General features: G+C 36.9%; 1 protein-coding gene across 1 annotated transcript in view; it reads right to left on the bottom strand.

Moving 5' to 3' along the window:
• The window catches only part of LOC134539150 (cofilin/actin-depolymerizing factor homolog), a 36,283-nt gene extending 18,887 nt beyond the window's left edge, over positions 1-17,396 (bottom strand). The window contains exon 1 of the mRNA XM_063380908.1: positions 17,147-17,396. Within this exon, the coding sequence (XP_063236978.1) occupies positions 17,147-17,149 (3 nt within the window). The 5' untranslated portion in view covers positions 17,150-17,396. The remainder of the gene's footprint in view (positions 1-17,146) is intronic.
• Positions 17,397-24,320: the final 6,924 nt, after the last annotated feature.

Below are 24,320 nucleotides of genomic sequence, written 5' to 3'. Positions count from 1 at the left end.
AAGAGGTTTTGAAAAACCATTCCTAATTCCTCTCACTATCCCTAAATCAGTATTATGGTAGTTCTAGATAAAATAATGTAAACTCTAAGTTCAAGTTAAGGGAAAATTAACTGAATATAATTTAAAATCTACCACCCGCCAAATTATTTATTTGAGAATGAGGATGGTTCGCAGACCATTGCACTAATTCCACTGATGGCAGCACAGACTGCCAATATCATAATTGCATTTATTTCAAATTGATTACAGCAATACTACGTCCATAAAACAAACTGTGCCTTCTCTTAGCAAAATATTTTTAGTTACGGAAAAATGAAGAAAAACTCTCAGTGCTTAAAATGTCCCACTAAGTGAGAATGCTAAATGCACATAAAAAATATAATGTATTTATTGATAGTAAAATATTTCAGCGACACCTCTTGCGTTAAGATTTTTCACTCTCTTACAGTGTTATACAGCAGTATGGTACAGTAAGTGTCTAGCGTAATTTGTCCATAATCACATCGGATGTACTTCGAGACGGAAGAGAGCCTATGGTACATTTCACAAATAAAAAACGAGACTTAAATAAATTCCATATCTACTTAACCATAAAAATTCTAATAAAAAAATTCACAAGATCATAATTTGAGACCCTACCATAACAAAAAAAACTACCTTTTCAAAATAAGTTATCAACAACATACATGAGAAGCTAAGATACACGATTCTGCTATCTTATCGACACTAGCTACCAAATACAACGCAGTTCACAACGAAAATATTTTAATCCAGTCTAGCCTTAAACAGCACGGAAATGAAACATGCCGCACACACAATGTGAGACTTGTTTTAAATCCTAAGCTACTAAATGCATATACACACCACATATATAGCCGACGTAAATAATAAATAAACGAAGTATCGCCTTGCACAAATTAAAATCTGGCTGCAATGCATCCGCAAAGTCGAAAACAATGGTACTGCTTTGGAATCACGTCATCATAATATTCATATATTCCTGTCGGGCCAGTAACTTACAAAGACGTTATCAGCATTAAAAAAAATTAACACTCTGCACACAATGACTTGCTGAAAAGCGTATCTACTGGTAACTTGCTGCATTCCTAAACCATGAACCCCGCTTTTTTTTATAACAAGACAATTATTACTGAACATGGCATTGCGCGAATCTTTCCCAAGAGCCTCAGTGGAACAGGGTTCCAGTGGAAAGAATAAAAATCTGAACTTAAGAAAATGTAATTTGTCGGTACACACTTGTAATTTTACAAATAGTGAAAATATTAGCTCATAAATAAAACTGCAATTAACTAATTGGGATATCCTTTCCGGGGCCTGTTTTCCTCACTCAAAACAATACCAGTCGTTGATTGGTTCGATGTGGGTTTCGTAGCTAGAATTCTCAGTATCACCATCTCAAAGTGGTAAGAAAAAAAAATTTTAAAAAATCTCTAAAATACGTAACGTGTAATTTACCTACCACTTCAGTAGATTCGACGATATGAACTTACCTTTACAACTTTAACCTACCACATCACTGCATAGTAACGGAATTGCGCGAAATAGAATAACTGTGCTGACAATTATTTCTATATTTATTATCCTTACCTCAACACCATATCGTAACCTATTTTCATTTGTATTTTTTGAATGTTTATCAATCATATTAACATCTTACCTCAAATTTGCTTCAAGATAAGTTTAATATTATAAACTTAATACTTTTCACTCCCTCAGGAATGGAATTTCGTAATATATATAGCTTAAGGATTAACCCAGTTTACCACTGTGCCAAATTTGATCGAATTCAGTTCAGTAATAAAAATTACGTAAGTGGAAAAATATATTACTGTTTGTGACCAGGCAATTGTAAATCCATACTTTTTTTCATTTACATTTGATTGTACACATTTCGTTTAACTAACGTTGATAGAAACCGATACGAATTTATAACTGCACAAAGGTGTAACATTAAGAAAAAACACTAGAATAAAAACAAACAAGAAAATTTGGTAAACACGATATTTTAAAACCCCTCGTGTCCGCCAGGTTTTCAACTTCTTGAGATGCTTGGACTCCTGTATTAATTTAACGACCGAATCTTCCTCACTTTTCCAGGTTTCGACGACAAAAATCAATCTCCGCTCGGTCATTGAACAACTCGCACGCTGCCGTCCGGCGAATAAGGCCACTGCGCAACCGAGGCTCGCGACATCTGGCAGCGACCACAGAAACAACGCTCCGGCCAAATGGCGCAACAAGGTAGCCCCGTGGAGACGGGAAGGGGGAGAGGTGCTGACGACCCCAGGAGCGTTTCAGAGCGCGGCGAGGCGGCACTGTTCCGAGGACTCGCACAAAACTCGGGTCTTTTAAGAAGAATTCAGTCCAAATATACTGAGGGGTTTACCGTAGCTCCGTTTAACTGGAGCCTTGGGGGAAAACAGACCCTCCACATATTATTTGTGCAATGGGAGTGCATGACTTGGTGTAAGCTTTTGGACATACGCCATTGCTAAACACATGTATGTCTGTAGGGGGAAAAAAAGAGTAAAAAATTGATTATTTTTGTGCTGTCATTTGTGGTTTTTTTTAGTTCTGTTAGTCCATTTTTCTTTGTTGACCATATTCCTGTTGTGGAGTATTGTGTGGTGTTTATATCCTGACAACAGCAATTTTTTTTACTTAATTTGTGTTTTTTGTAGTTTTCTTCTACAGACATACATGAGTTTAGCAATGGCGTATGTCCAAAAGCTTACATCAAGTCAGACCCTCCAGAGTTCCGCTTTTAGAAGATTCAGGCAATGGGGAATTATTTAACACAATTCTTTGGACATATGCCATCGCAGTTTTGTCAATGAAAAAAATTAAAGGATGCAAAATAAACCCTGGTCAACACAGCGAACAGATAAATCCAACGATGGAAACTCGACAGGTATTAATTGCTTGAGCCTGATGACGGGAACAGACGCCAGTTCCAGAAACGTCGCTACTGGTTTGTCATATGAAGCTTACTGTGTTCGTCGTGTTCACGGGTTTGCTGTGTTTTACAGGTTTATTGTCAATCTGCATTTACTGTTTTTGTTGAGCTGTCTCGTCGTTGTTACCCCACTGTGTTCGTCTGTGCTTATTTTTTCTTGACTAAATACCTTCCACGGAATTATAGTCAGAAGTGTGTAGTCTATGTGTCGTCCATAATCGCGGTTTAGTTTCATAGTTGGATTTATCTGCTCGTGTTGTCCAGCATTTCTTACTTTTCCATTCTTGAATTTTTGCATGACAAAAATTGCAAAACTGTAATGGTTTATGTCCAAAGAATTGCATTAAATCCAGAGTTCTGATTTCCAGCGTAAGTAGGGTAAACAGGCACATGGAAGAAGGTAAATTTATGTACTGACTGGCGAAGGCAAGCACACAAATTATTGTACCTCACAGAATACGCATAATGTAAAGTACATTCCTGTTGTAAAGTTTCCCGCTTATGATTATATTTATATATATATATATATATATATATAATTTTTATTTACTACGATTTCAGGCACAGGTAAATTACGAAGTTATTTTTGTACGCCCATTTCAACCAGATTTTTGAAAATACTGTGAAAAGAGTTGTTTAACATTTAGAACATTTACAACAACATTGAATGGATTTGATATTGTGAATACTAAGGGAGTTACGAATTAGATCCAACCCTTGAGCTATTTGGCAATATACTCTAGGGCAGCGGTTCCCAAACGGTGGGTTGCGACTCGATCCTAAAACTTATCAGAAACCATCGAATAAACCATCAGAAAATATAAGAAAAATCTAATTGTGTGCAAACACATATCTACTGTTAAATAAATAACTGTTTCGCTACAAAGTGCTTATATTTTGTCAACCATTTTCAAATGAGAACACAGAGTGTTTATCAATAATCAATCGGTATCTTTAAAAAAAAACATATATGTATTTGATGGTAAATTATATATACATAAGGAAGGGATACGATAAAAATAAGGTTTTTAACTCCACCATGGACCGATAGATAGAGACCTGCCAAATTCGCAGATTCATTCGGTGATAGGCTAGAATTCAAACACACAACAAATTTTGCTATTGGCTCACTGTTCATCTGGACGAATCTCAACCAGTTATAAACCCTCAACCAAAGAAGGAGCGAATCACAGACAAAACCAGCTGAGACGACTCACAAGTCGGCAGCCAATGAACTTGCGTTATTTGCCCGAGCGTACAGGGGTACGTGCAGTCTATCCTGAAGTCCATCAAAACCGCGAATTTTGCCAGGTCTCTACCGATATAGACCGTGGAGGTATTCCTATATAAGGAAAGGGTGGGTCGCCAGCTTAAACAGTTCGGGGAACCACTGCTCCAGGGAGATATAGTTAACTTCGAAGGATGGAACGTTTGTTACATTAAAGGGGAGTTAAGACCACGTGGAGCAGAATTTGTCGATGAACGTGTGCGCCGAGCCACGGGAAGGCGGGGTGAGTGGCCATGTATAGCGGTCGGGGGGGACAGACGCGCGGGTGTTTTTAGCGTTGCGCGGTGTGGGCAGGCGGCTCGGGGTATTTCGGGAGGCTGGAAGGAGACGAGCCAGTGCCTGCCTCGCCGGCCCGATGCGGGCAACACGCCCCGGTCCGCCGCGCCACTGCGGTTCCGAACTAAATGGGTCCTCAACACTGGCAAACATTCCGTTCAATATTTTTTGCGAAAAATTATTGAGCTCATTATTGTACAACAATATTGAATGGTCTGGACCCCTCACACTACGCAAAAATATTGCGCAATATTTTTGTCAGCCCCCCCTCACACGGCATTCTCGTGCTACAAAATATTGACGGGTCCGCAAAACGTTTCTGAACTTTCTGAAAACTTTTGAACACTCCGCAAAATATTGAACACCCCCTTTTTTTTTTGCGCAATATATTTCCTCACACTCTCAATATTATTGTACAAACACGACACCTTCAAAATATTGAGTAAAATTTTTTGCCAGTGTGAGGGCCCCTTAACGCTCACATGACACAACCCTTCTTTTCTTTCTTGCAACCCGACTGTCACAGATATTTCAAAAAGCTATCGTCAAACAGCGCGGGGGGCTACAACAGAGGCGAACACACACTTGGGCGGAGGCGCGTACAAAGTCTCGCGGGGACTCCCAGTTATCTTCCTTGGCTGTCCGAAAGGGCGTAGGGCAGAACTGCCTCACAGCTGGAACTTGACACGAGGTTGTCCCACGAACGGGTGAGACGAGTGACGGAATAAAAATATAATCAAACTGCACATCGTACTGGCGCCGAGTTGCAGGGTGCAACCACCTACAGCACAAAATCCCTACAATTTATCAAAATAACAGATCCGAGTGTGAGCGGGTAACCTCTAAATCTGCGCCTGATTGAGCCTCAATGACATCCGACAAGTTCATTAGCTGCTCGCCAGCATTTTGATTGGTCGCTGAAGCCTCCAAAAAAAAAAAAAAAAGGCGCAGTGAGAACTCTTCGAACAAACAAATGGACAATTTGAAAACAATATTATTAAACATTAAAAAATGAAACTAAAGAACCCGGGGAAAATTGAGACCTGCTAGTCCTGTGGCTAGCCGCAAAACGCTCGCGAGTTTTCCCGCCGACGACAGCAAACGCTGCAACAGAAGCAACGCACGGGCCCTCTAGCGACTTCGCCGACGCTCGCACAGCCCAGCCCGTAGCCAGGGTTCTGGGGAGGAAACTCAGCGTCACACTAACCCCTCAGGGAATAGCACACGTTTTACAAATAAAAAATTTGATGACATTTCTTGAAAAATATCTTAAAAAATTGAACATTTAACTATTTGTATTTATTTGTATTAATGCGTTGTCAATAAGTCAATTGTTTGATGATTTCATTTAATAAAAGTCATAAAAACACATGTCAATGTTAAATGAAATACAAACGTGTGCAAACTACTTGAAAACACTATTCCTGCCGCTTCTGTGCATGAGGCATGTCAGCTCAGGGCCGCAACTAGTCTGGCTGAATGGATTCATGCCCCCCCCCCCCCCTCTTTTTTTTGCACATACCACACCAATAAAGCGGGGGCCCTGCCACGGAAAAATGGTGCTATTTAAGTATTTTCCATCCCAACATGTAACAGTTTCTGTGCTACTGTAACTTCCATGCAAAAACGTTTTACCAGTTACTACCAGTTGTAGTAGGAATTACAATGCAAGCGATTTCGGCGCCCCCACAGCTTTGCGCCCGGGGCGTATGCCCCACTTGCCCCCCCCCCCCCCGCCCCCCCTAGTTACGGCCCTGTGTCGGCTGTAAAGGGGGAGGAAACATACGCTGTTGTAGCCCACCAAGGGCTTCCAAAATAATCTCTCCGTAATCTCATGCAGCCAAGTTGCTATCATTTTCTTATTCAGTCTTCTCTCGTGTTCTTTTTTGTTTCTTTTTAAAATTCCCGGCTGCGTGCCTCCTTGTCCGCGTCGGCTTTAACGACCTCGCTGTCGATGGACGTTTCGAATGAATAGAATAAACCAAAACAGCCAGTGAGTTGCGAAAGCAGTGTCGGCACGGACGCACCCGCCCACCGATGACGTAACTCGCTCCCGACATCACTGCCTGACACAATTGCAACTCAACAGACGGAATATGGCCACCGCGCGGTTCAGACATGTTCTCGAAAAAAAAAAATGGCTACTTTGATTTTTTTTTTTTTTGTCGTTCGTTGCTGGGAATATTCACCGTCTAACTGTTCAGATCATCCATTTTGCAGAACAACCAAAATAGTTTTTATCTTTTGTTCCATAACTTAAAAAACGGGTAGTTACCACAACGCCGAACGTACAATAACGCCGAATGCCAAATTGACCGCAACGCCGACAGCTAGAAAACTGCTGTGTACCACAACGCCGAAAATTGTTGCTGCAGGGAGACAAGGGGCACAGGAGCAAAATGAAGAACAACTGAATGAATTTGTGTACCTAACCTAACCTTTGTGGCAGTCCTGCAATGATATTTTTCGGCGTTGTGGTACACAGTAGTTTTCTAGCTGTCGGCGTTGTAGTCAATTTGGCATTCGGCGTTATTGTACGTTCGGCGTTGTGGTGCGTCCCCCCACAAAATATGAGTTCTGAAAATCTTAACTTCAGTTTCATTGCAAAAAAAAAAACACACACGCATACGTGCACATGGCAGCCATGCTTATTTCAACGCTACCAAAGTAATTCAACACTGCCGTCAATTTTTCCTAAGTATACTATTTTGCAGTTATACTCAGAATGCCATTCCGTTAATACAGCATTCCATAAATTCTGAAGATTTTTTTAAAAAATACTTTTTTAATTTAAATCATTTTATTTGAAAAATTTATGTTTTCTTTATATTTAAATTGTAAAAATTCATGTTTATTTATTATTTAACAGTCTCTAATATTTCAATTTTGAAAAAATTCTACTACCCTGAATTTAGCTAACACACACTATATTTTTTTTTACCTAAGTGTTATTCACATTTAAAAAATAATTTCTAGAGAAGGTGCCCTAGCCAAAAAAAAATGAATCCTAAAAATAGTTCTTTGAGTACTACTTTTTTCTGGTTAAAGCCATTAATATTTATAATGTTTCTAACCTAATCTAATCAACAATTAATAATATTTAACAGTATTTAAATGTAGAGCTTATCAAACCTAAGCACTGATTTAAAAGTATTTAAAAGTAGCTAACCTAACACAATCCAAATGGTAAACTACTTGAAATATCTTAATGATTTAAGGATATATTATAATTAATTATGAACTAAAAAATACCATTTACATTTTATATCTTTTTTTAGAAGTGCTTCAACTCTAAATTACGAAAATCATTACCCACAAAACAAAGCAGAAACTACTATGAAGCATTAATATTAACATTTCAAATTAATCTTGGCTTAATGCTATAAACAGACCATTTCAGAAACGTATAATTTAACTAACTGCAAATATTAGTTTCTAACCATAACTAGGACACAAAAATTTTGCCAAAGTTAATGAAGTTCATCCAATAATATAAGTAAACATACCAATAATATATGGAAACACACCAATAATATGAATAAACACACATACTCATGGGGTATAGTTTTGACAACTCACTCATTGGATACTACTTGCCTTACTTTATACATCAACCATTGTTAAAAATTTTCTGTGCATGCAAACACACTAAATCCTGCCAAGTTATAGTTTTAAAAGGAACTGTAATGCTTGATTTAATTCACTTTTGTTCATTTACTGTTACTTGGGCAACCATATTACACACAATTTAGCATTTTGTAATTTCATATCAAAACTACGATTTAAACCACGCTAGATTATAGCCAATATTGTCTGCAGTAGCTCTAACGTGACTTATGTGCACAGAACGAGAAAAATAAGTCAGCGGATCAGACAGGTCTAAATACTTTATGCCATGGGTGCATGTAGGCATATATTCCATGGAGAAACAAAGACAATTGACAGTTCATATCCTCTCCCGTGGGCGTTTGGCCAAGTAGCCCCCCCCCCCCCCCACCCCAAATTCGGAATTAAAAATAGCACCCCATAGAAGAGGTTCACTTGCACTTGCAAAATTGTTAGGTGTAAATCAGGTATGATAATGATTAAGTACGGAACCACTTCCATCCTGGGAATCCTATTTATTTTTGTCCCTGCTTTCCCCAATATAAATTTAAAATTAGGTCTGCACGAAATTTTTTTAACAAGTTCTGAATGAATTTGAATAAAAATATCAAAGCACGATCATATTCAGGGAAGGGGAGGGGAAGTTTGCCTCCTTCCATTTAAAAGTGGAAAAATAAAATAACAAGGAGCTTCAATTACTGAAGATTTTAATGTAATCAAAAATATAATTTAATTTTTTTAAATAATCATTGTTCTTTTATTATTGCAATTACTCTATGGAACTATGAATTTCCCCCCCCCCCCCCTCCAAAAGTGGTAAAATCCTGAAATTTGTCTCCTCCCCCTTTGGCTTTCGAGCTGTATATACCCGTGTTTCAAAATATTCACTAGTATGAATACATAATATGATAGGCGTGGATAACATACACATCTTATATATAAAATTCTCGTGTCACAGTGTTAGTTACCATACTCCTCCGAAACGGCTTGACCGATTTTTATGAATTTTTGTATGCATATTCAGTAGGTCTGAGAATCGGCTACTATCTATTTTTCATACCCCTAAGTGATAAGGGTTGTCCACCCCTAACATTTTTTTAATTTAATTTTTAGGACAAAAGTTATTTTTTATTTTTTTATAATGTGGCATTAAAAAATACATACAACCCTAAATTTTCACCCTTCTATCAAATTTTCCTAATTTTTAATAGAATTTTATATTTTAAACCCCGGTCGATAGCTGATAAATTAACACTTGATCAACCTTCCCCGCCTACAGCGAGCTCATTACCTGGATTAACACATAGACCACATATTAATATAAAATCCCATCCCTAAGGGAGTAAAAAAGTGATAATTTAATTTTATAACAGAAAAAAATCATAGGTCATAGACATACAAATAGTGAGTGAGTGTCATTTCTCTACGTCTGCCACACGATCATACACATAGTAAGGTCTGGCAAATTCATATTTTTCTCCTTGGTGAGACCAGCCCGCTTAGTGGAGCTCGCAGCGGCTAGCAAACTAAAGGCGCTAATAACAGTTTTGTTCTTAACTTCGTCAATAGATAGAGTTGCCTTGAATTTTAAACGCACCATCGTTTGATGCGTTTGTCATGTCTTTAATTTTCGTTTGTTTGTGCCGTATGCGTTCCTATACCATTCATCCGATTGCGATGAAATTTTGGTGAGTTATGCGTATTCCCGTGAAGGTTTCTTATACGGTATAACTATTTTTCAATAGTTGGAGCACAAATCGTTTCAAAAAATGTGTATTTCATATTATATAGCGGTAATTCGTCTGTTTTGGTTGTATAAGTGCGCATGCATGACACAATTTATTTAAATATAAAAGAGAGACAGAGATAGAGTTAATTATATAGTGAGATAGAGAGAGACAGAAGATAAGTTGAGATAGAGCGAGGTATGGAGAATGAAATGGGTAAGATAAAGATATATATGTATAGAACTATATAGAGATTTATATATAGAAGAGATAGAGATAGTGGGAATTATTAATGTATCAATATAGATATAAAGAGATAAATAGAGATAGATATAGAGATACATATATAGATGTAGTTAGAGATAAATATATATTTAGAGAGATGGATAGATGATTTGTATATGTGTAACTACTTCAAACATATTACAAAACAAAACTGAATGAGGCATTGCAATGCAGACCGAGCATTAGATAGATAAAGGAATCTTTTCAATTTTAGTAATCTCTTATTTTTCAGCTTTTTTCTATAGTGCTTTATAGAGTTTAGACTACATGCAGACCACCAATTTTTAGATATATACAGGTTAAAAACTATACACTGGCAGAAAAACGTCTGTCGGGATCTGAAGGTGATATAAATTATTTTGCACACTTGACATTCAAATAAAGAAGACAATTACTAACTACATCTGATTTAGAAAAAGGTCCCCTTCACCCTGTGTTCAGCCTGGGCAACGCCGGGTACTGCACGGACAGTTATACGTGGCATGCTCTCGAGTGGGTAAACCATCCAGTTTGTTTGTGTTAGCTAAATATGGGCTAACAAAAAATATTGTTCACGCTATAGCATTAAGAGATTGATATTGATTGTTACTGTTACTATCGTAATTAATTAATGATATATATAATTTTAAATAATAAATTAAAATTAATAATAAAAATTAATTTTTTGTGTTTTGTTATTTTTATATTCCCTCATCGTTCACAACGCTCCATGCCTCTTTCACCACATCCTCATATACCACATCCTCATATACCACATCCTTACACACTTACAATAAGTTAGTTATTTTTTTTCTACACTAGAAATTCCCTAGAATGAATTTATATGGCAAAACAACGTTTGACGGGTCAGCTAGTACTATATAAAAATGACAACCTACTGTTAATACATGTGATATAATACAATAGTTTCACTAAAAGTTGAATAAAATAAAATTGAAAACCAAACAATTTACAAGGGCTATTGGAATCAAAAAATATTTTATTATATAGGTGTATACTTAGAAACTTGAGAAACTCACAGAATTATTCTTAATTTTCAACTTCACAGATACTATGCAACAAGGTTTATTAAAAAAAGGATGGAAATCCTCACCAAGCATTAAGTACACTTGGTGTCAAAAATCTAATTCTTGAAAACCCCTTCAAATTTTCAGCGTTCTCATAAATTCTTTATTATAATTATGTATGGAGAATCTATCTGCAATTTTAAAATTTTCAATAAGTTTCCCCACATGCTGTGTTCATTTCTGAATCAAACCCAAGAGTATTTAGGTATTTACCCAATTAAAAAAAATGCTTGTCTACATGTTTGTATATTAGTAACTTGAGAACTCTCTAAATGATTCAAAGAAACCTTTTTTGAACAATATATTTTAAGTGTTTTATATACCTCACATTACTTCGTATGAAATTGGCTGTGTAGTTTTGCAAAAATATATGTAACACAAAAATATTGTGAGGTACAAATAATAAAAATATAACTACCATTGTATTTTCAAAACTGAAATCTGAATATGTTACTAGCTATCTATAAGAGTATGTACCTATATTACTTTAACTTTTAAAATTAAATAGGTGTGTATCATGACAAAAATTTGAGTACTATTGGAATCCACTCTACAGCATTTTAATCAATATTAAAATAAGTAAAATGTGATATCTAAGACCAGCCAAAACTTTCCATTCTTCTTTATAGTTATCATTATAATTACATACTTATATTACTTTACAAGTTCCAGAAATAATAATATTTCCTTGATTGTAATCTATGAACTAGGAAACACAATAATTGAATTGATTGATTAATTAATTATTAAACCGAATTAAACCACTTCAAGTGTGAATATAAAATAGTGAGTTAAATAGTATGCCCCATAACACATGTACTGTACAGTACACATTGTTGGTTAGTGGCGGTCAACCTATGGCTACGCCATTTCTATTTTTTGTGTGACCATGGTTGGGCAGTGACCTGCCACACTACACTGTATCACTACTCAACTACTAATCTAAAATTAATCAAATAATATATCACATTCTTGCCAAATTTCAACTCGAATTACTCTGCAGTGGCTTTCTTACACTGTGTAACACACAGAAAGTATGCACAAAGGTAACTACATACATCACGAACCCAGCAATATCCAACAGATAACTAGGTGGTGTTACATTCAACCAGAAGTCAAAATAACAAGAAACAAAAAGGGAAGTTGTTGATACTAAGGCATACTAAATTAAACTTGCCCTATTAGATCTAATGATTGTTAAACTTTGGCCATCTCTGCCCTAAATCATTTGGAGACAATAGAATGAAGTAAGTCTTTTAAAAAAAATACAATTTTTTGGTAACCCTAATAGATACAACTGTCAAAGATTCAATTCTTGAAAATTGATGTTTGTGTAATTTATTTTGTGTAGTGTATCTAACATTTAGAAAAACAGCTCATTACTTCCTAATTTAAATCCATTGAAGTCAATTAAAGTAATGTATAGTATTCATAGTAAAATACGATTTATGAATCAAATTAAAATGTAAAAAATAATGAACATATTTATTGATGTAAACCATCAGATTTATAGTGTACCAGATGGCTTAGGCAACCACACTTACTGCTTACACACCCTACGATTCACCGAATTACCTGTAACCTTTTAACTTAAATTCATTGGAAGAATATAAGGAAAAAGTCACAATAAACTTTCATTCAATGGTTAGTCATGAAGTGAACCACAGGGGTCAACGATCACTTAGGATCCACTTCTTAGTGGAACAAAGAAACATGTGCTTAAAGTAGAACATCCCATGTTCATAATTATTTCCATGGTGGAAACCTGTTTTCTATCAGGTTACATATCGTGTTTGCAACATTACAGCTGTGTACATAGCAATGTACAATAATCGTGCAGCTAACTTCAAGTCATTTGAAATATCATTGCACTATATTAAACTAACTCTAGAATTCCTGTTAAATCTACAATACAAAATAATCAAGCAAAATCACTAATGCAGCACGACTTGACTCCAAAATGTCCCAAAGTTGAAAAGCTAGAACTCTACGTAAAATTATTATTCAAGTATTTAATTTCTTACAATTTTTATTTTTTTATTCCCACTTGATAATAAACCAATTTGCTATTTGCTTTGAAACATGACTAATTTTGTTAGAATCCAAAGAAGGAAAAATGCTGCTTTGCAAGATAATCAAGCAACATTAGCAGTCGAACGAAATTACAGCTACTAAAGAGAACAGACTTATATTAATAGACAAAACAAGTCTTTATTGTACTATATGTACATCTATGCAGCCATATAAATGTGATGAGGAAAAAAATTTGCCTGCATTCACTTGTTCACCACAGGGCATAATGATTACGTAAGATGTATGGCATGTAAATATGGTGAATTTGTACAACGTAAACACGGGGAAGTCCAAAACATAAAAAATCACCAGTAATAAAATGCTTGTAATATCATGATACCCCACAGGGAAATAACATATTAATTGTAAACACCAAAGAATAATTAATATGCTACACTGATTATTTAACGTTCTTTCAATCTAGCCACTAAACTAAAAAAAAAATTAAGGATGAATATAATTTATGTTTAAATAATAAATCCAAGAAATATAACAAAAACAATGTAATAACATTTCCCATAAAACATATTTCAAGCAAGTCCAAGTTTTACGCATTCCCTGTGCAATCAACCTACTCTGAGCTAACATGCTCACTCACGCCAGATCCCTCGCGAGTGAGTATCTAGTAAACTCTCATTGCAGTTCCTTAAGCCCGCCGCACACGGTACAATATTACTTACAATATTGTAAGCTAGGAGTCGTACTGGCTCTACTACTAGTTTCTTCACTCGAATTCAAACTGTATACTATTAGCTGTACGAGCTGGGCTACTGGTTTTGCGTAATAGACTGCGTCCTATTTTCGTTGCTTGGTGTGTTCCAATATTTAAGGAGTGGCCAATCAGAACTCATGAAAACAGCATGAGGGGTTGTCTACACTTTTAAGCACGCATGTCGTGATAAACATGGACGGAAAGAAGTGGAATAGTGACCAACTCCTCGTTTTAATAAATGCATACAAAGAAGAGCCTTGTTTGTATGCAGTAAAAAATGTGAATTATCATAATAAAAATTTGTTGTGGAGAATATTCTCTTAACAAAACTAGTAAGGCAGCTAGAATCGTGTGCAGCAGAAACTTGTAGCGCACCTAGTGTTTCAGCTTGTAGCCTACACAGAAACTAGTAAGCATTCTAGTTAAGCAAACTAGTAGAAAATATTGTACCATGTGTGGTGGGCTTTACTTCTTTGTCAATAAATGTCTCTTGAGCTGCATCCAAATCCTAGCCAAATGGCTCTACTAAAAGTGCATCGTTGTGGACGCAGCCATCTTTGCATTGCTTCCGAATCCTCACAAGTGATGCCGATGCAACCTTACATGCGTCCACCGAACCAATATTTCTAGGGATGCGACACATCCACTGATGCGTCCCTACAACCATTAGCTTTGGAACTGTTATATTTTGTTTGTATCACATACCTAACTTCAGATTTTTTGCACAATACTTTTTTTAAATGTTATAAGCGTTAAGTGATAACTCAAATAGAAACAAATAAAGATGATAAATAAATATTATCAAAAGGAAAACTTTAACTTTAAGGAATATTACATGCTCATTGTATTTTTTTTTTGTAATTTGAGATTTATAACAAAATTTTTTATTGTGACAGCTAAACTTTGTTACATCTAAGCTACATTAATATTTTTTTAATGGTTCTTGTTATTTACGTTTTGCTGAATATTCATAGACATTACAACTCAAAATGGCTATGTACTCATTAGTACAACCAACTGTCAACAGTTTGTGATAGCAGTAAAAGTATTTGGATACTATCCTTCCCTTGGAAGTGCATCCTTTACATTTGCTAAGCTAAGCACTTTTCCATAAAAATTATAATTAATGATCCAAACAGCTTTTTTTATCATTATGTAAGAGGGTGTTGTGATACTTCAAGTAGTTTATTGGTAAGTAACCACTTTAAAGAGTGGTTAGTTTAGGTACATTAAAAACAGTATAAAATTGTGAGAAAGGTTGGTTAGGTTAGTTGCTAATTGATCCGTATCACTTATCCAAGTTTAACCCTATAGCCTGATGGCATGTAAATATTGATTCTGTGGTACACAATGCTTGCTGTATTAATTTAGTACGCCGAAAGAGCCTATACTTAAAAACTTGCCTAATAACAATGAATATTGATCATTATGGTAAATACAATATGATTTTCTTTTTATTCAACTTAAGGTCATAATTAGTTAGAATACAAGATTCTTATCCAAATGTTCAAACAATTTTACTGTGTTTTTAATGTACCTAAACAACCATTGGATATATTTTAAAAAAATTGCTAACCTAACTCACTGTTCACACTATTACAATGTATCTTATTGCTAACCTAACCAAACGTTCTCTCAATATAACAGTAACATTAAACCTAAACTAACCACACATTAAAATTGCAGACTAATTGAAGTATCAAAATGCCCTCTTAAGAGAATAGCTGTGAAAAAGGTCAGGATGTAAAAAATATTGTTTCCCCCTCAGAAAACTCTCCTTCAGAAAAAACCTATTTCACAAATGAATAACAGGCATTTAAAAATGCTTTTCTATAACCCTTGTATACCTGTCCCAAGAGTCAACACAGTTCCATCAGGCGGATCAGCATTGTGCACACTACTGGCCATTATGACGGTAATTCTGCAGACGCTGCTTCTGGGAAAGAACGTTAATAATAACTTAACCAAGGTTGGTTAGGTCAGCTCACTAATAATACATAAAAACTTTTAAATTATTAACAATGTTTTCACGTAAAATCAATGATTTTAGGCAAAAATATATTTCTTTCTATTTAGTTACTATTCACCTTTTCCACCACAAACTGCTTCTTACAATTGTGTTAATATAATAAATGTAGCTGACCTAACATAACCAACCATTCACTTTGTCATACCTGTATTACCCGGAAACCTGTATCTGCAGAATTACCTTCTCACCACAGGCAGATTTAATTTTGTTGTGGCATGGGAAACAGAGGATCGACACAGCAGTCAACAGGCACATCACACAATGAGCCAATGGCTAGAGTACAGGGGAAGAGGCCATGGGTAGAAGCTACAACAGATGATTTGAAGGATGACAGAAAAAGGAAGGCACTTCAAAACGAGGTCTGGATGGAAGTGGAACCAGCTTAAGAAATAAGTGCTAGAAGTGAAAATGTGCCAATTTATAAGATTGAGGAGTGTGACAGAATAAACCACCTTGCCACAAACTTCATGCCCAACTGCAATAACAATTATAATAATAAAATACTTGATTTTCTTAATTTCAAAAGACCTTAGAGGTAACAAGGAAAACTAATTATATTAAATGCGGTAACCTTTAACAGCTAACCTCTAAATATTAAAAAAAAAAAACTTTAACTTTGAGAAATTTGATCTTTACCAGGAATAATTTTAAGTTTTTCATTTAAAACGAATTAAAAATTATGGTTAACTAATAATGTTATAATAGAGTATTTATAAAACTAGTATCCTCCTACCAAGCAAAACAAATTACAGGAATGTATCCTACAATATGACTGCATGTAAAAATAAATCACAGCAAAATAGAACATATTTCTAATGCACCTGTCATAAGGTGCACACAGTAACTTATTAGCTATACGACAATATTTCATAAATAAAAAACCATACAAGTCTCACAAAAAAATTAAATAAATAGGGAAAGGAAATAACTGCTAAGTGACAGAATAACCCCGACTTGATTTTCAGCCGTCCCACCCAATTACGAACAGATATGTGAGAAACATGGCGGTACCCGGCACACAGTACTGCACACGGGTATAATGCATCACTTTGCACACATTTGACAACCTCGTTAAATAACAAAATATTATAGCTAGTTATTCTTACCATTTCCTTCAAGCAAAGCCACCACTGAAAGTCTTGACAGCTTGTAACTACACGCTTTAAACCACACACCACAAGCAGACAAGTCCAATAACTCCACTCGCCAAAAGCCGCGAACACCACCGACGACGACACGACAATGGACTAACGAGAGAGCGCTGCGCCCTCTATAAATGTATCAATGCGCGCTAATTTGTTATCATGCTAGCTGACTTCCTATTGGCTGAAAGGTCCACTTCCAACGATAACGTTGAGAGTGGTACCAATACGGTAGAATGACTTAACAAAATATTAACAAAAAATAATCTTTAAATATCTATCAGAAACATAACTATTTTAAAACAAGAAAATTCTGGAACATCAACGACGAATAATAAATGTATAAATAAGACCTAAAGTTGGAAATAAAAAATAAAGATTTACTTGGAACTATTTCGTAAATGTTACCGTTTCCTTTCAAGATATCAGTCAACTTTTAACAGGAATTTAAATACGCGAATATTGGACAATTTCCCCGAAACGTGTGTTGTGGGTAACCCTCAATACTACAAAAGGAAATTTAACAAATTTAATATCTAGAATGCGTAAACACTGAACCTATGTACAGGTAAACAAGATAGCACGGATTATATAAACCAATCAAAAATTAGAGGAAGACATTGCCTTATATGGTAATGGCAGCCTACTTTACCTAATTTAACCATACACTCAATTCAACGTTGTGAATTCCAAAAGGGAATGAAAAAAGACGTTACATATGGCAACAATTCATTTACAAATAATTAAAGATGCTGAAATAAAAACTTTACTCACAAAAATTTGTAGACCACATAAATACAACAAACAATATTTTCGGGAATACATATTTTCACATTGCTGTAATTTAATAGCTTTAATTAACATGGACCTCAAAATTAAACTAACCTTTCTTTGTAAGTGAAAATGTAAAAATGTAAAAATTAAGTAAGGTTCGTGATTTCATAGTTCCTTAGCAAATACCGTAAACAATTTTTCACTGAGCTCATTGTGACAATGTTTTTTACACGTCCACTTCGGCGAATGATAATTAATATAAAAACAGACCTTAAAATGAGTTTAAATGTACAGCGAGAGTTGTGTCAAAATAGATGGAATAAAATTTTTTAAAAAAATTAGATGCTTTTTCTAGTCTTCTGCAAACCGATTAGTCAAGAGACAGTCTCATATGTTTGAGCGTTTAAATTGTGCAAAACTTAATTATTTCTATTTACTGAAAAAAAAAACGCCTCAGTTTTAGGCAGTACCCAACAATTATAAAATGCGCGTAATTATAGGCGGAAAACGTAAGAAGACAAAAAGGGAAGACACTAAAACTACTGTGCCATATAAATAATACATTCGTTTGTGTCCATAAACAAATTGTGTATATATTGGGAATACCATACTATAAACGGCAATTATCTGATGACAGCTACAAACCAAAAATAAATATATTTAACATAATTTGCTAGCCAACGATTTTGTTTGTAGTGCACGTATTCTATGTTAGCACACCCGTAGAGTGAAAATACGAAGAAAGCTATTTAGGGAAACATGCCATGTCGCACTTAACACAAATTATTTTTACATGACACGAAGTTATGAATTTATAGACTAAGAATAAGAAATTGTAAAAATCACAAGTTTTCACAAATTCTTATTGTTATTATTATTTTTTTAATTTTATTCTCTAGTCATAAACTACCTAAATAGCTTACACAGCAGTGACATATCAGCATAAAATATTTCACTATAATTTATTTGTATACTTGTTATCAGCAAAAGTTATTATATTTTCAAAATATTATATAGGTAGTTTAAAAAATGTTGCTGACTTTCAAATTTACAACTAGGTTTATTTTAAAAAATTTGAATGAAAGTCAGTATGATAAAAGAAAACACATAATTAAACAATCCAGTTTATTTAATTTTCTGGCATATATTACAATCATCCTCAAACAGGGCATTTCGGTATATCAAGTAGTGTACCAGTAGTTTACCACATTATCAAATGGTAAGATCAGGTTTTACATATTAAAAATTCTGTTATTGACGCCAGCCGCCGGTGCTCCCTCTGGGTAGAACAGGCCGTTACGTCCCAACAACACATAGGTACTCGTAAGTGCAACGAACACGTCCGTGCTTGATGTCCGCTGTGTGAGTTAAGTGCACCGCGACGAACAGCAAGTCGACTACAGCGCCCGGTCGTGTGTGGCTATACGCTAGTGTGTAATTAAATAAGTAATTCCTATTTTCAGAAACTAAAATAATAACAATTCAAAGATACTGAAGTAATATGAGAATTATGTGCAATTGTAAAATAATCATGTAATAACACAAAATTTAACAACTAAGTCCAAAACTGTGACGCCGACCGCCAATGCTCCTCTATGTCGCATAGACCACTATGCCTCATCAACGTCTCACAAAGGCGTGTGCACCGAATGTGCTCGTGCACGCAACAAAGTGTAGTTCGTGCAACGAGGCGAACGCCAGGCAACGAGTGCTACGTCGGCGGAAGGATCCGGCCTGGTGTGGCATATCCCTCCGCCGAACTACAACAAATGTATATTTTTCCACAGGTTTTTATTAGACATTATTTTCATCAATTAATATTTCAGTCCTTTCAAAATCATGTTTCACTATGCGCCTTGTCCCGAACCTGGCCGGTTCAGTTTCCCGCGAAATTCACACGTTTCCGCGGGAGGGCTGGCGGGGGGAAGGGAGGTCGCGCGCGGCGATAGAGTCAGTGTCCTTCAGGAGCTCGAGGAGGCCGGCAGCCTTCGCACGGCGCGGAACCATGAACTCTTGCTTTCGCCGACATGTAGTTTCAATAGTATTATTTCTTCTTAATCTTTTACGTACAGTTCCGCGGTCGGCCTCAATTTACCATTAGGTATTTCACTTAATTAAATCAGTGCTCCAAGATGAGTGTTCAACGTATTACGTAAGTACTGTGGGAAGTTTACAAGACGTTACGTCGGCGCTTCACGCCCCAACTTAGCTTACCGGCTAATCCGCACGGGGCAGCCAGAAGGCGACACGTGCCACCGAACATACTAACGAATCAGTCTCTGGGACATGTCTAGGAGTCACGTAGAGTTGCCGGAGACACAGACCTACGTGCCACTAGCCCAGTATAATAAGTGCTGTGTAATAGGAAAGTGTTTCTTCGTCAACGTATAATTTGTCATGTTAGAGTTTAATTGTAACTGCCGCACGGTATCGTGCCACCAAACGTACTATCGAATCAGTCCTTGGGACACATCTAGGAATCACGTAGAGTCGCCGGAGACACGGGCCTACGTGCCGATAGCCCAGTATAATAAGTATCGTGTAATAGTGAATTGTTTCGTTCGTCAAGGTATAATTTGTCATGTTAGAGTTTATTTTGTAACTGCCGCATCGTATGTAAAAGTACGTCCTTCACGCGCATTAAAATCGTGAGCCGCCACTGAGGAAGTGGGCTGCGCGTGTGACTAGTCGATCTGGGACAACCGGTACGGCCAGAACGGGCAGCACTATGTATAGGGCTGTGCCGTAATAAATTCATCACATATCCTCCAGAAACTTTGTGTTCTTCTTCAGGTGTCCCGAGTGGTCATAACAGCTCGGGGGGCCCTACTGCGTTAACCCCTACCTCTAACCACAAGGCCGAACCCTCCCTGAGATCTTGAACCCAAACCAAAATCACGTAAAAATAATAGGAGGTAGTGGGGACGGCATCAACTGGTTGTGGCTGTTTTCCCGCACTAAACGCGTTTTGGCGCGAGGTCGCGTGGCGCTCTAGTGCCAGTTGCCGCCGGGAACTCACAGAGGTCGGTCGCTCTGTGAACGCAGAGCCTACAGTTTCCGTGCCACTTTTCCAGTTCATCGCCATAGTCGTAAATTTGTAAGCCTACTGCGGTGATAGTAAGCCTCTTGGGGACTTAGAAAGAGAACATGTATTATAACACAGGGCAACAAGAAAAATAATTGGTGCCTAGGATTTTGGAATTGATTTTAGCTATATTTGGGGTGCTGAAGATAAATTTAAGCCAGCCGATAGTGCGCCTCTTAGTCGCACAGGCCGCGATGCCTCTCCGACGCCTCTCAAAGCCGTGTGCCACGAACACGCCCGCGCGTGCAACATGGTGCAACGAGTGTGAGTGCACCGAACGACCCGCAGCTAGCACCACTACCGGCCACCTCGGCGGAAGCACTCCGCCGGATGTGGCAATGTGCTTCCGCCGGACTATAGCATTTAAGGGCACATGTTTTCTCTCACAGACATAAACTATGTAAGGTATATTTCATCAAATGTTTTTATTTGGTAATGCAATTGTTCAACGTGCGAATAGGTCCTAAACTTGGCCGCGTCTGTTTCCCGCGCGCTGCGCTTCTGGCGCGCAATTGGCAGGCCTGCTGTAGCGCTGTGCTACACGAGCGAGTCAGTATCCACCGGGAGTTCGGAGAGGCTGGTCGTCTTCGCGCCAATTCCGCAACCTCATCTAGATCGTGAGTTACAACACCACTGGCCGTGCATCACCGCGCAGGTCTTAGCAGCAACGTCCTCCACGTACTGTTCTCTCAAAACTCCCCCTCTCTCCATTATAAGCGGGGTCATCGCCGAACAGCCGTACACGCGCAGAGCTCTCTAACCCGAACAGTCGCGGCCAGGGGATGGATAGCACCATGTAGAGGTTGATGTGTAATAAAAACCACACTTCACGTAGCGGAGTGTATCATTTGTAGTGTAAGGCGTCTTGGGTGGCCTAAACAGCCCAAGGATCACCTCTACGGACACGCCCCTGCCTCCCGCCACTTGGCCGAACCCAAACCCCGAGACCCATTCCGCAAAAACTTGATAGCTTTGACGGGGAGGCAGCCGGACCGGTGTCAAAATATTAAATTAGTTTTTGTCTATTAGCTCTACTTTTTAAATAAGTGTGAAAAAAGAAGTAAAACTGCCTGCTTGACTCAAGTTACTTCGTCACAAGGATACCCCAAGCTAGGAATTCCCACTTCGTCACTGGGATACCCCAGGATGGAAATTCCATCTTTCATTTCAATGTTTAAACTAAATTTGAGGTCAGTTTGTGAGTTTTAGCCATGAATAGATCTAAATTGATAAAAAAAAATATTAGTTCCAGTAGAAGACGTGTAAATCATCCTGATGTGTTCTGCCTCATATGTGGAGAATAAACATTAAAAGATAACAGAAAGACTGCAAGTGAACTTGTAAAGAGAGCTTATCATGGACACTTCGGTGTTAAACTCGGTAATCAGGATAATTCCTGGGCACCGCATCAGGTTTATTAAACATGTACAGAACATTTACGCCAGTGGACTAGTGGAAAAAGAAAAAGTTTGACATTCGGTGTACCGATGGTTTGTAGAGCACCCAAAAACCACATTGATTTCTGTCTAGTAAAAAAATTACTGGAATCAATCAAAACAACCGAAGCAAGTGGACTTATCCTGATTTAGACTCTGCAAGATGCCCGGTCTCTCACTCAGAGGAAGTACCGGCTTCCAGAGCTTTCTGAGGATGAGTGCTTTAATTATAACCACCCTTCTGATACTAATGAAGGTGACGGTGATTATGAGGGGATATCAACAAATCCTCAACATTTCAACCAGGATGAGTTAAAGGACCTCGTCAGAGATCTTAACATGTTAAAAGAAGCTTCTGAATTGCTGGCTTCCAGGTTGAAGGGGAAAAAATTATGAACAAGAAACCAAAATCACTTTCTACCGTACAAGAGAAAATGGTCTGCTACTATTCTTCTTTCAAGAAAAAAATCTTGCATTTTGTCATGATATTAGAGCAACCCTGTAAAAAAATAGTCTTCCTGAATATTTATTAGATGATTGGCGCCTATTTATTGATAGCTCAAAGCGAAGCTTGAAATGTGTTCTTCTACACAATGGGAACAAAAATGGTTCAGTCCCATTTCCTCACTCAACGACATGAAAGTATTACATTGCGCCATAGCTTTGGTCTTGGAGTAAAAAAGGTATCGTGAACATCAATGGTTGAAATGTATGGATTTAAAAATGGTAAAATTTATTTCGGACAGCAAAGTGGCCATACCAAATATCTTTGTTTCTTGTGCCTCTGGGATAGCAGATACAAAACACAACCACTGGGTTCGATAAGAGTGGTCTAAGAGAGAAGACATGGTCTTTAGAGGAAAAAGTTATTAATGAACCCTTAGTTGAACGAGAGAAAATCATCTTTCCTCCACTGCATATCAAGCTGGGCCTTATGAAGCAGTTTGTAAAGGCTCTTAATATGGACGAATCATGTTTGGCTTTATAGGGGATAAAATGCCACACTTGAGTGAGAAAAAAATATTAAAGCAGGAATATTTAACGACTCAGAAATAAGAAAATTCATTAAGGACCAAGCCATCATAAGTTCCATTAATGAGGCTGAGCGAACATTCTGAACTTCAATTGTTACAGTTTTCAGACATCTTCTGGGCAAACGAAAAACAGAAAACCTTATTGAACTGGTAAACGATATGCTTAAAAATTTTAAATCTCTTGGGTGTAACATAAGTATTAAGGTGCACTATTTACCCAGTCATCTGGAGCATTTTCCTGAAAATTTAGGAGATAGCAAGGTGTAAGATTTGATCTCAAGATATTAAAATTATGGAGAACCATTATCAAGGAAGATGGGATATGCACATTAAGGCAGATTATTGCTGGAGTTTAAAAAAGGGACTATTTCAAGATATATTTAAGAAATTCACGAAAAAGTAGTTCGATGTGTTGAATGACTAATTGGTTCCATCTTTGTATTTATTATAATATTTGTGTAGTTTAATAATAAGAATTTCATGTTTAGTTTTTAGATTTGAATCATGGATTTAACCTAAAAGAATGTAGAATGTACATTTCCCTAATACATTATATCTTGGAAATTTGAGTTCCTTGGCAAAAACTAATACCATATTTGCATTCTGGGCACCAAATTAATATTAAATCAGCTCTTAATACCGGGCTCCAAAACTATACTGTTTGCTTTAAGTTTACCAAGTGTAGCTTCCACTATCATAAAGTTTAATTTGGCACACCAAGACATTTGTTATGTCCCCAGTGTTTACGAAAGTGACTATCTACATGTGATACATGTGGGTCCATTATTATTGGGACACATTTCTATTCA

Source organism: Bacillus rossius, chromosome 14, assembly GCF_032445375.1.
Source record: "Bacillus rossius redtenbacheri isolate Brsri chromosome 14, Brsri_v3, whole genome shotgun sequence".
Lineage (NCBI taxonomy): Eukaryota > Metazoa > Arthropoda > Insecta > Phasmatodea > Bacillidae > Bacillus > Bacillus rossius.
Note: the sequence above shows the minus strand (reverse complement) of the source record. Positions and strands in the feature narration are given on the sequence as shown.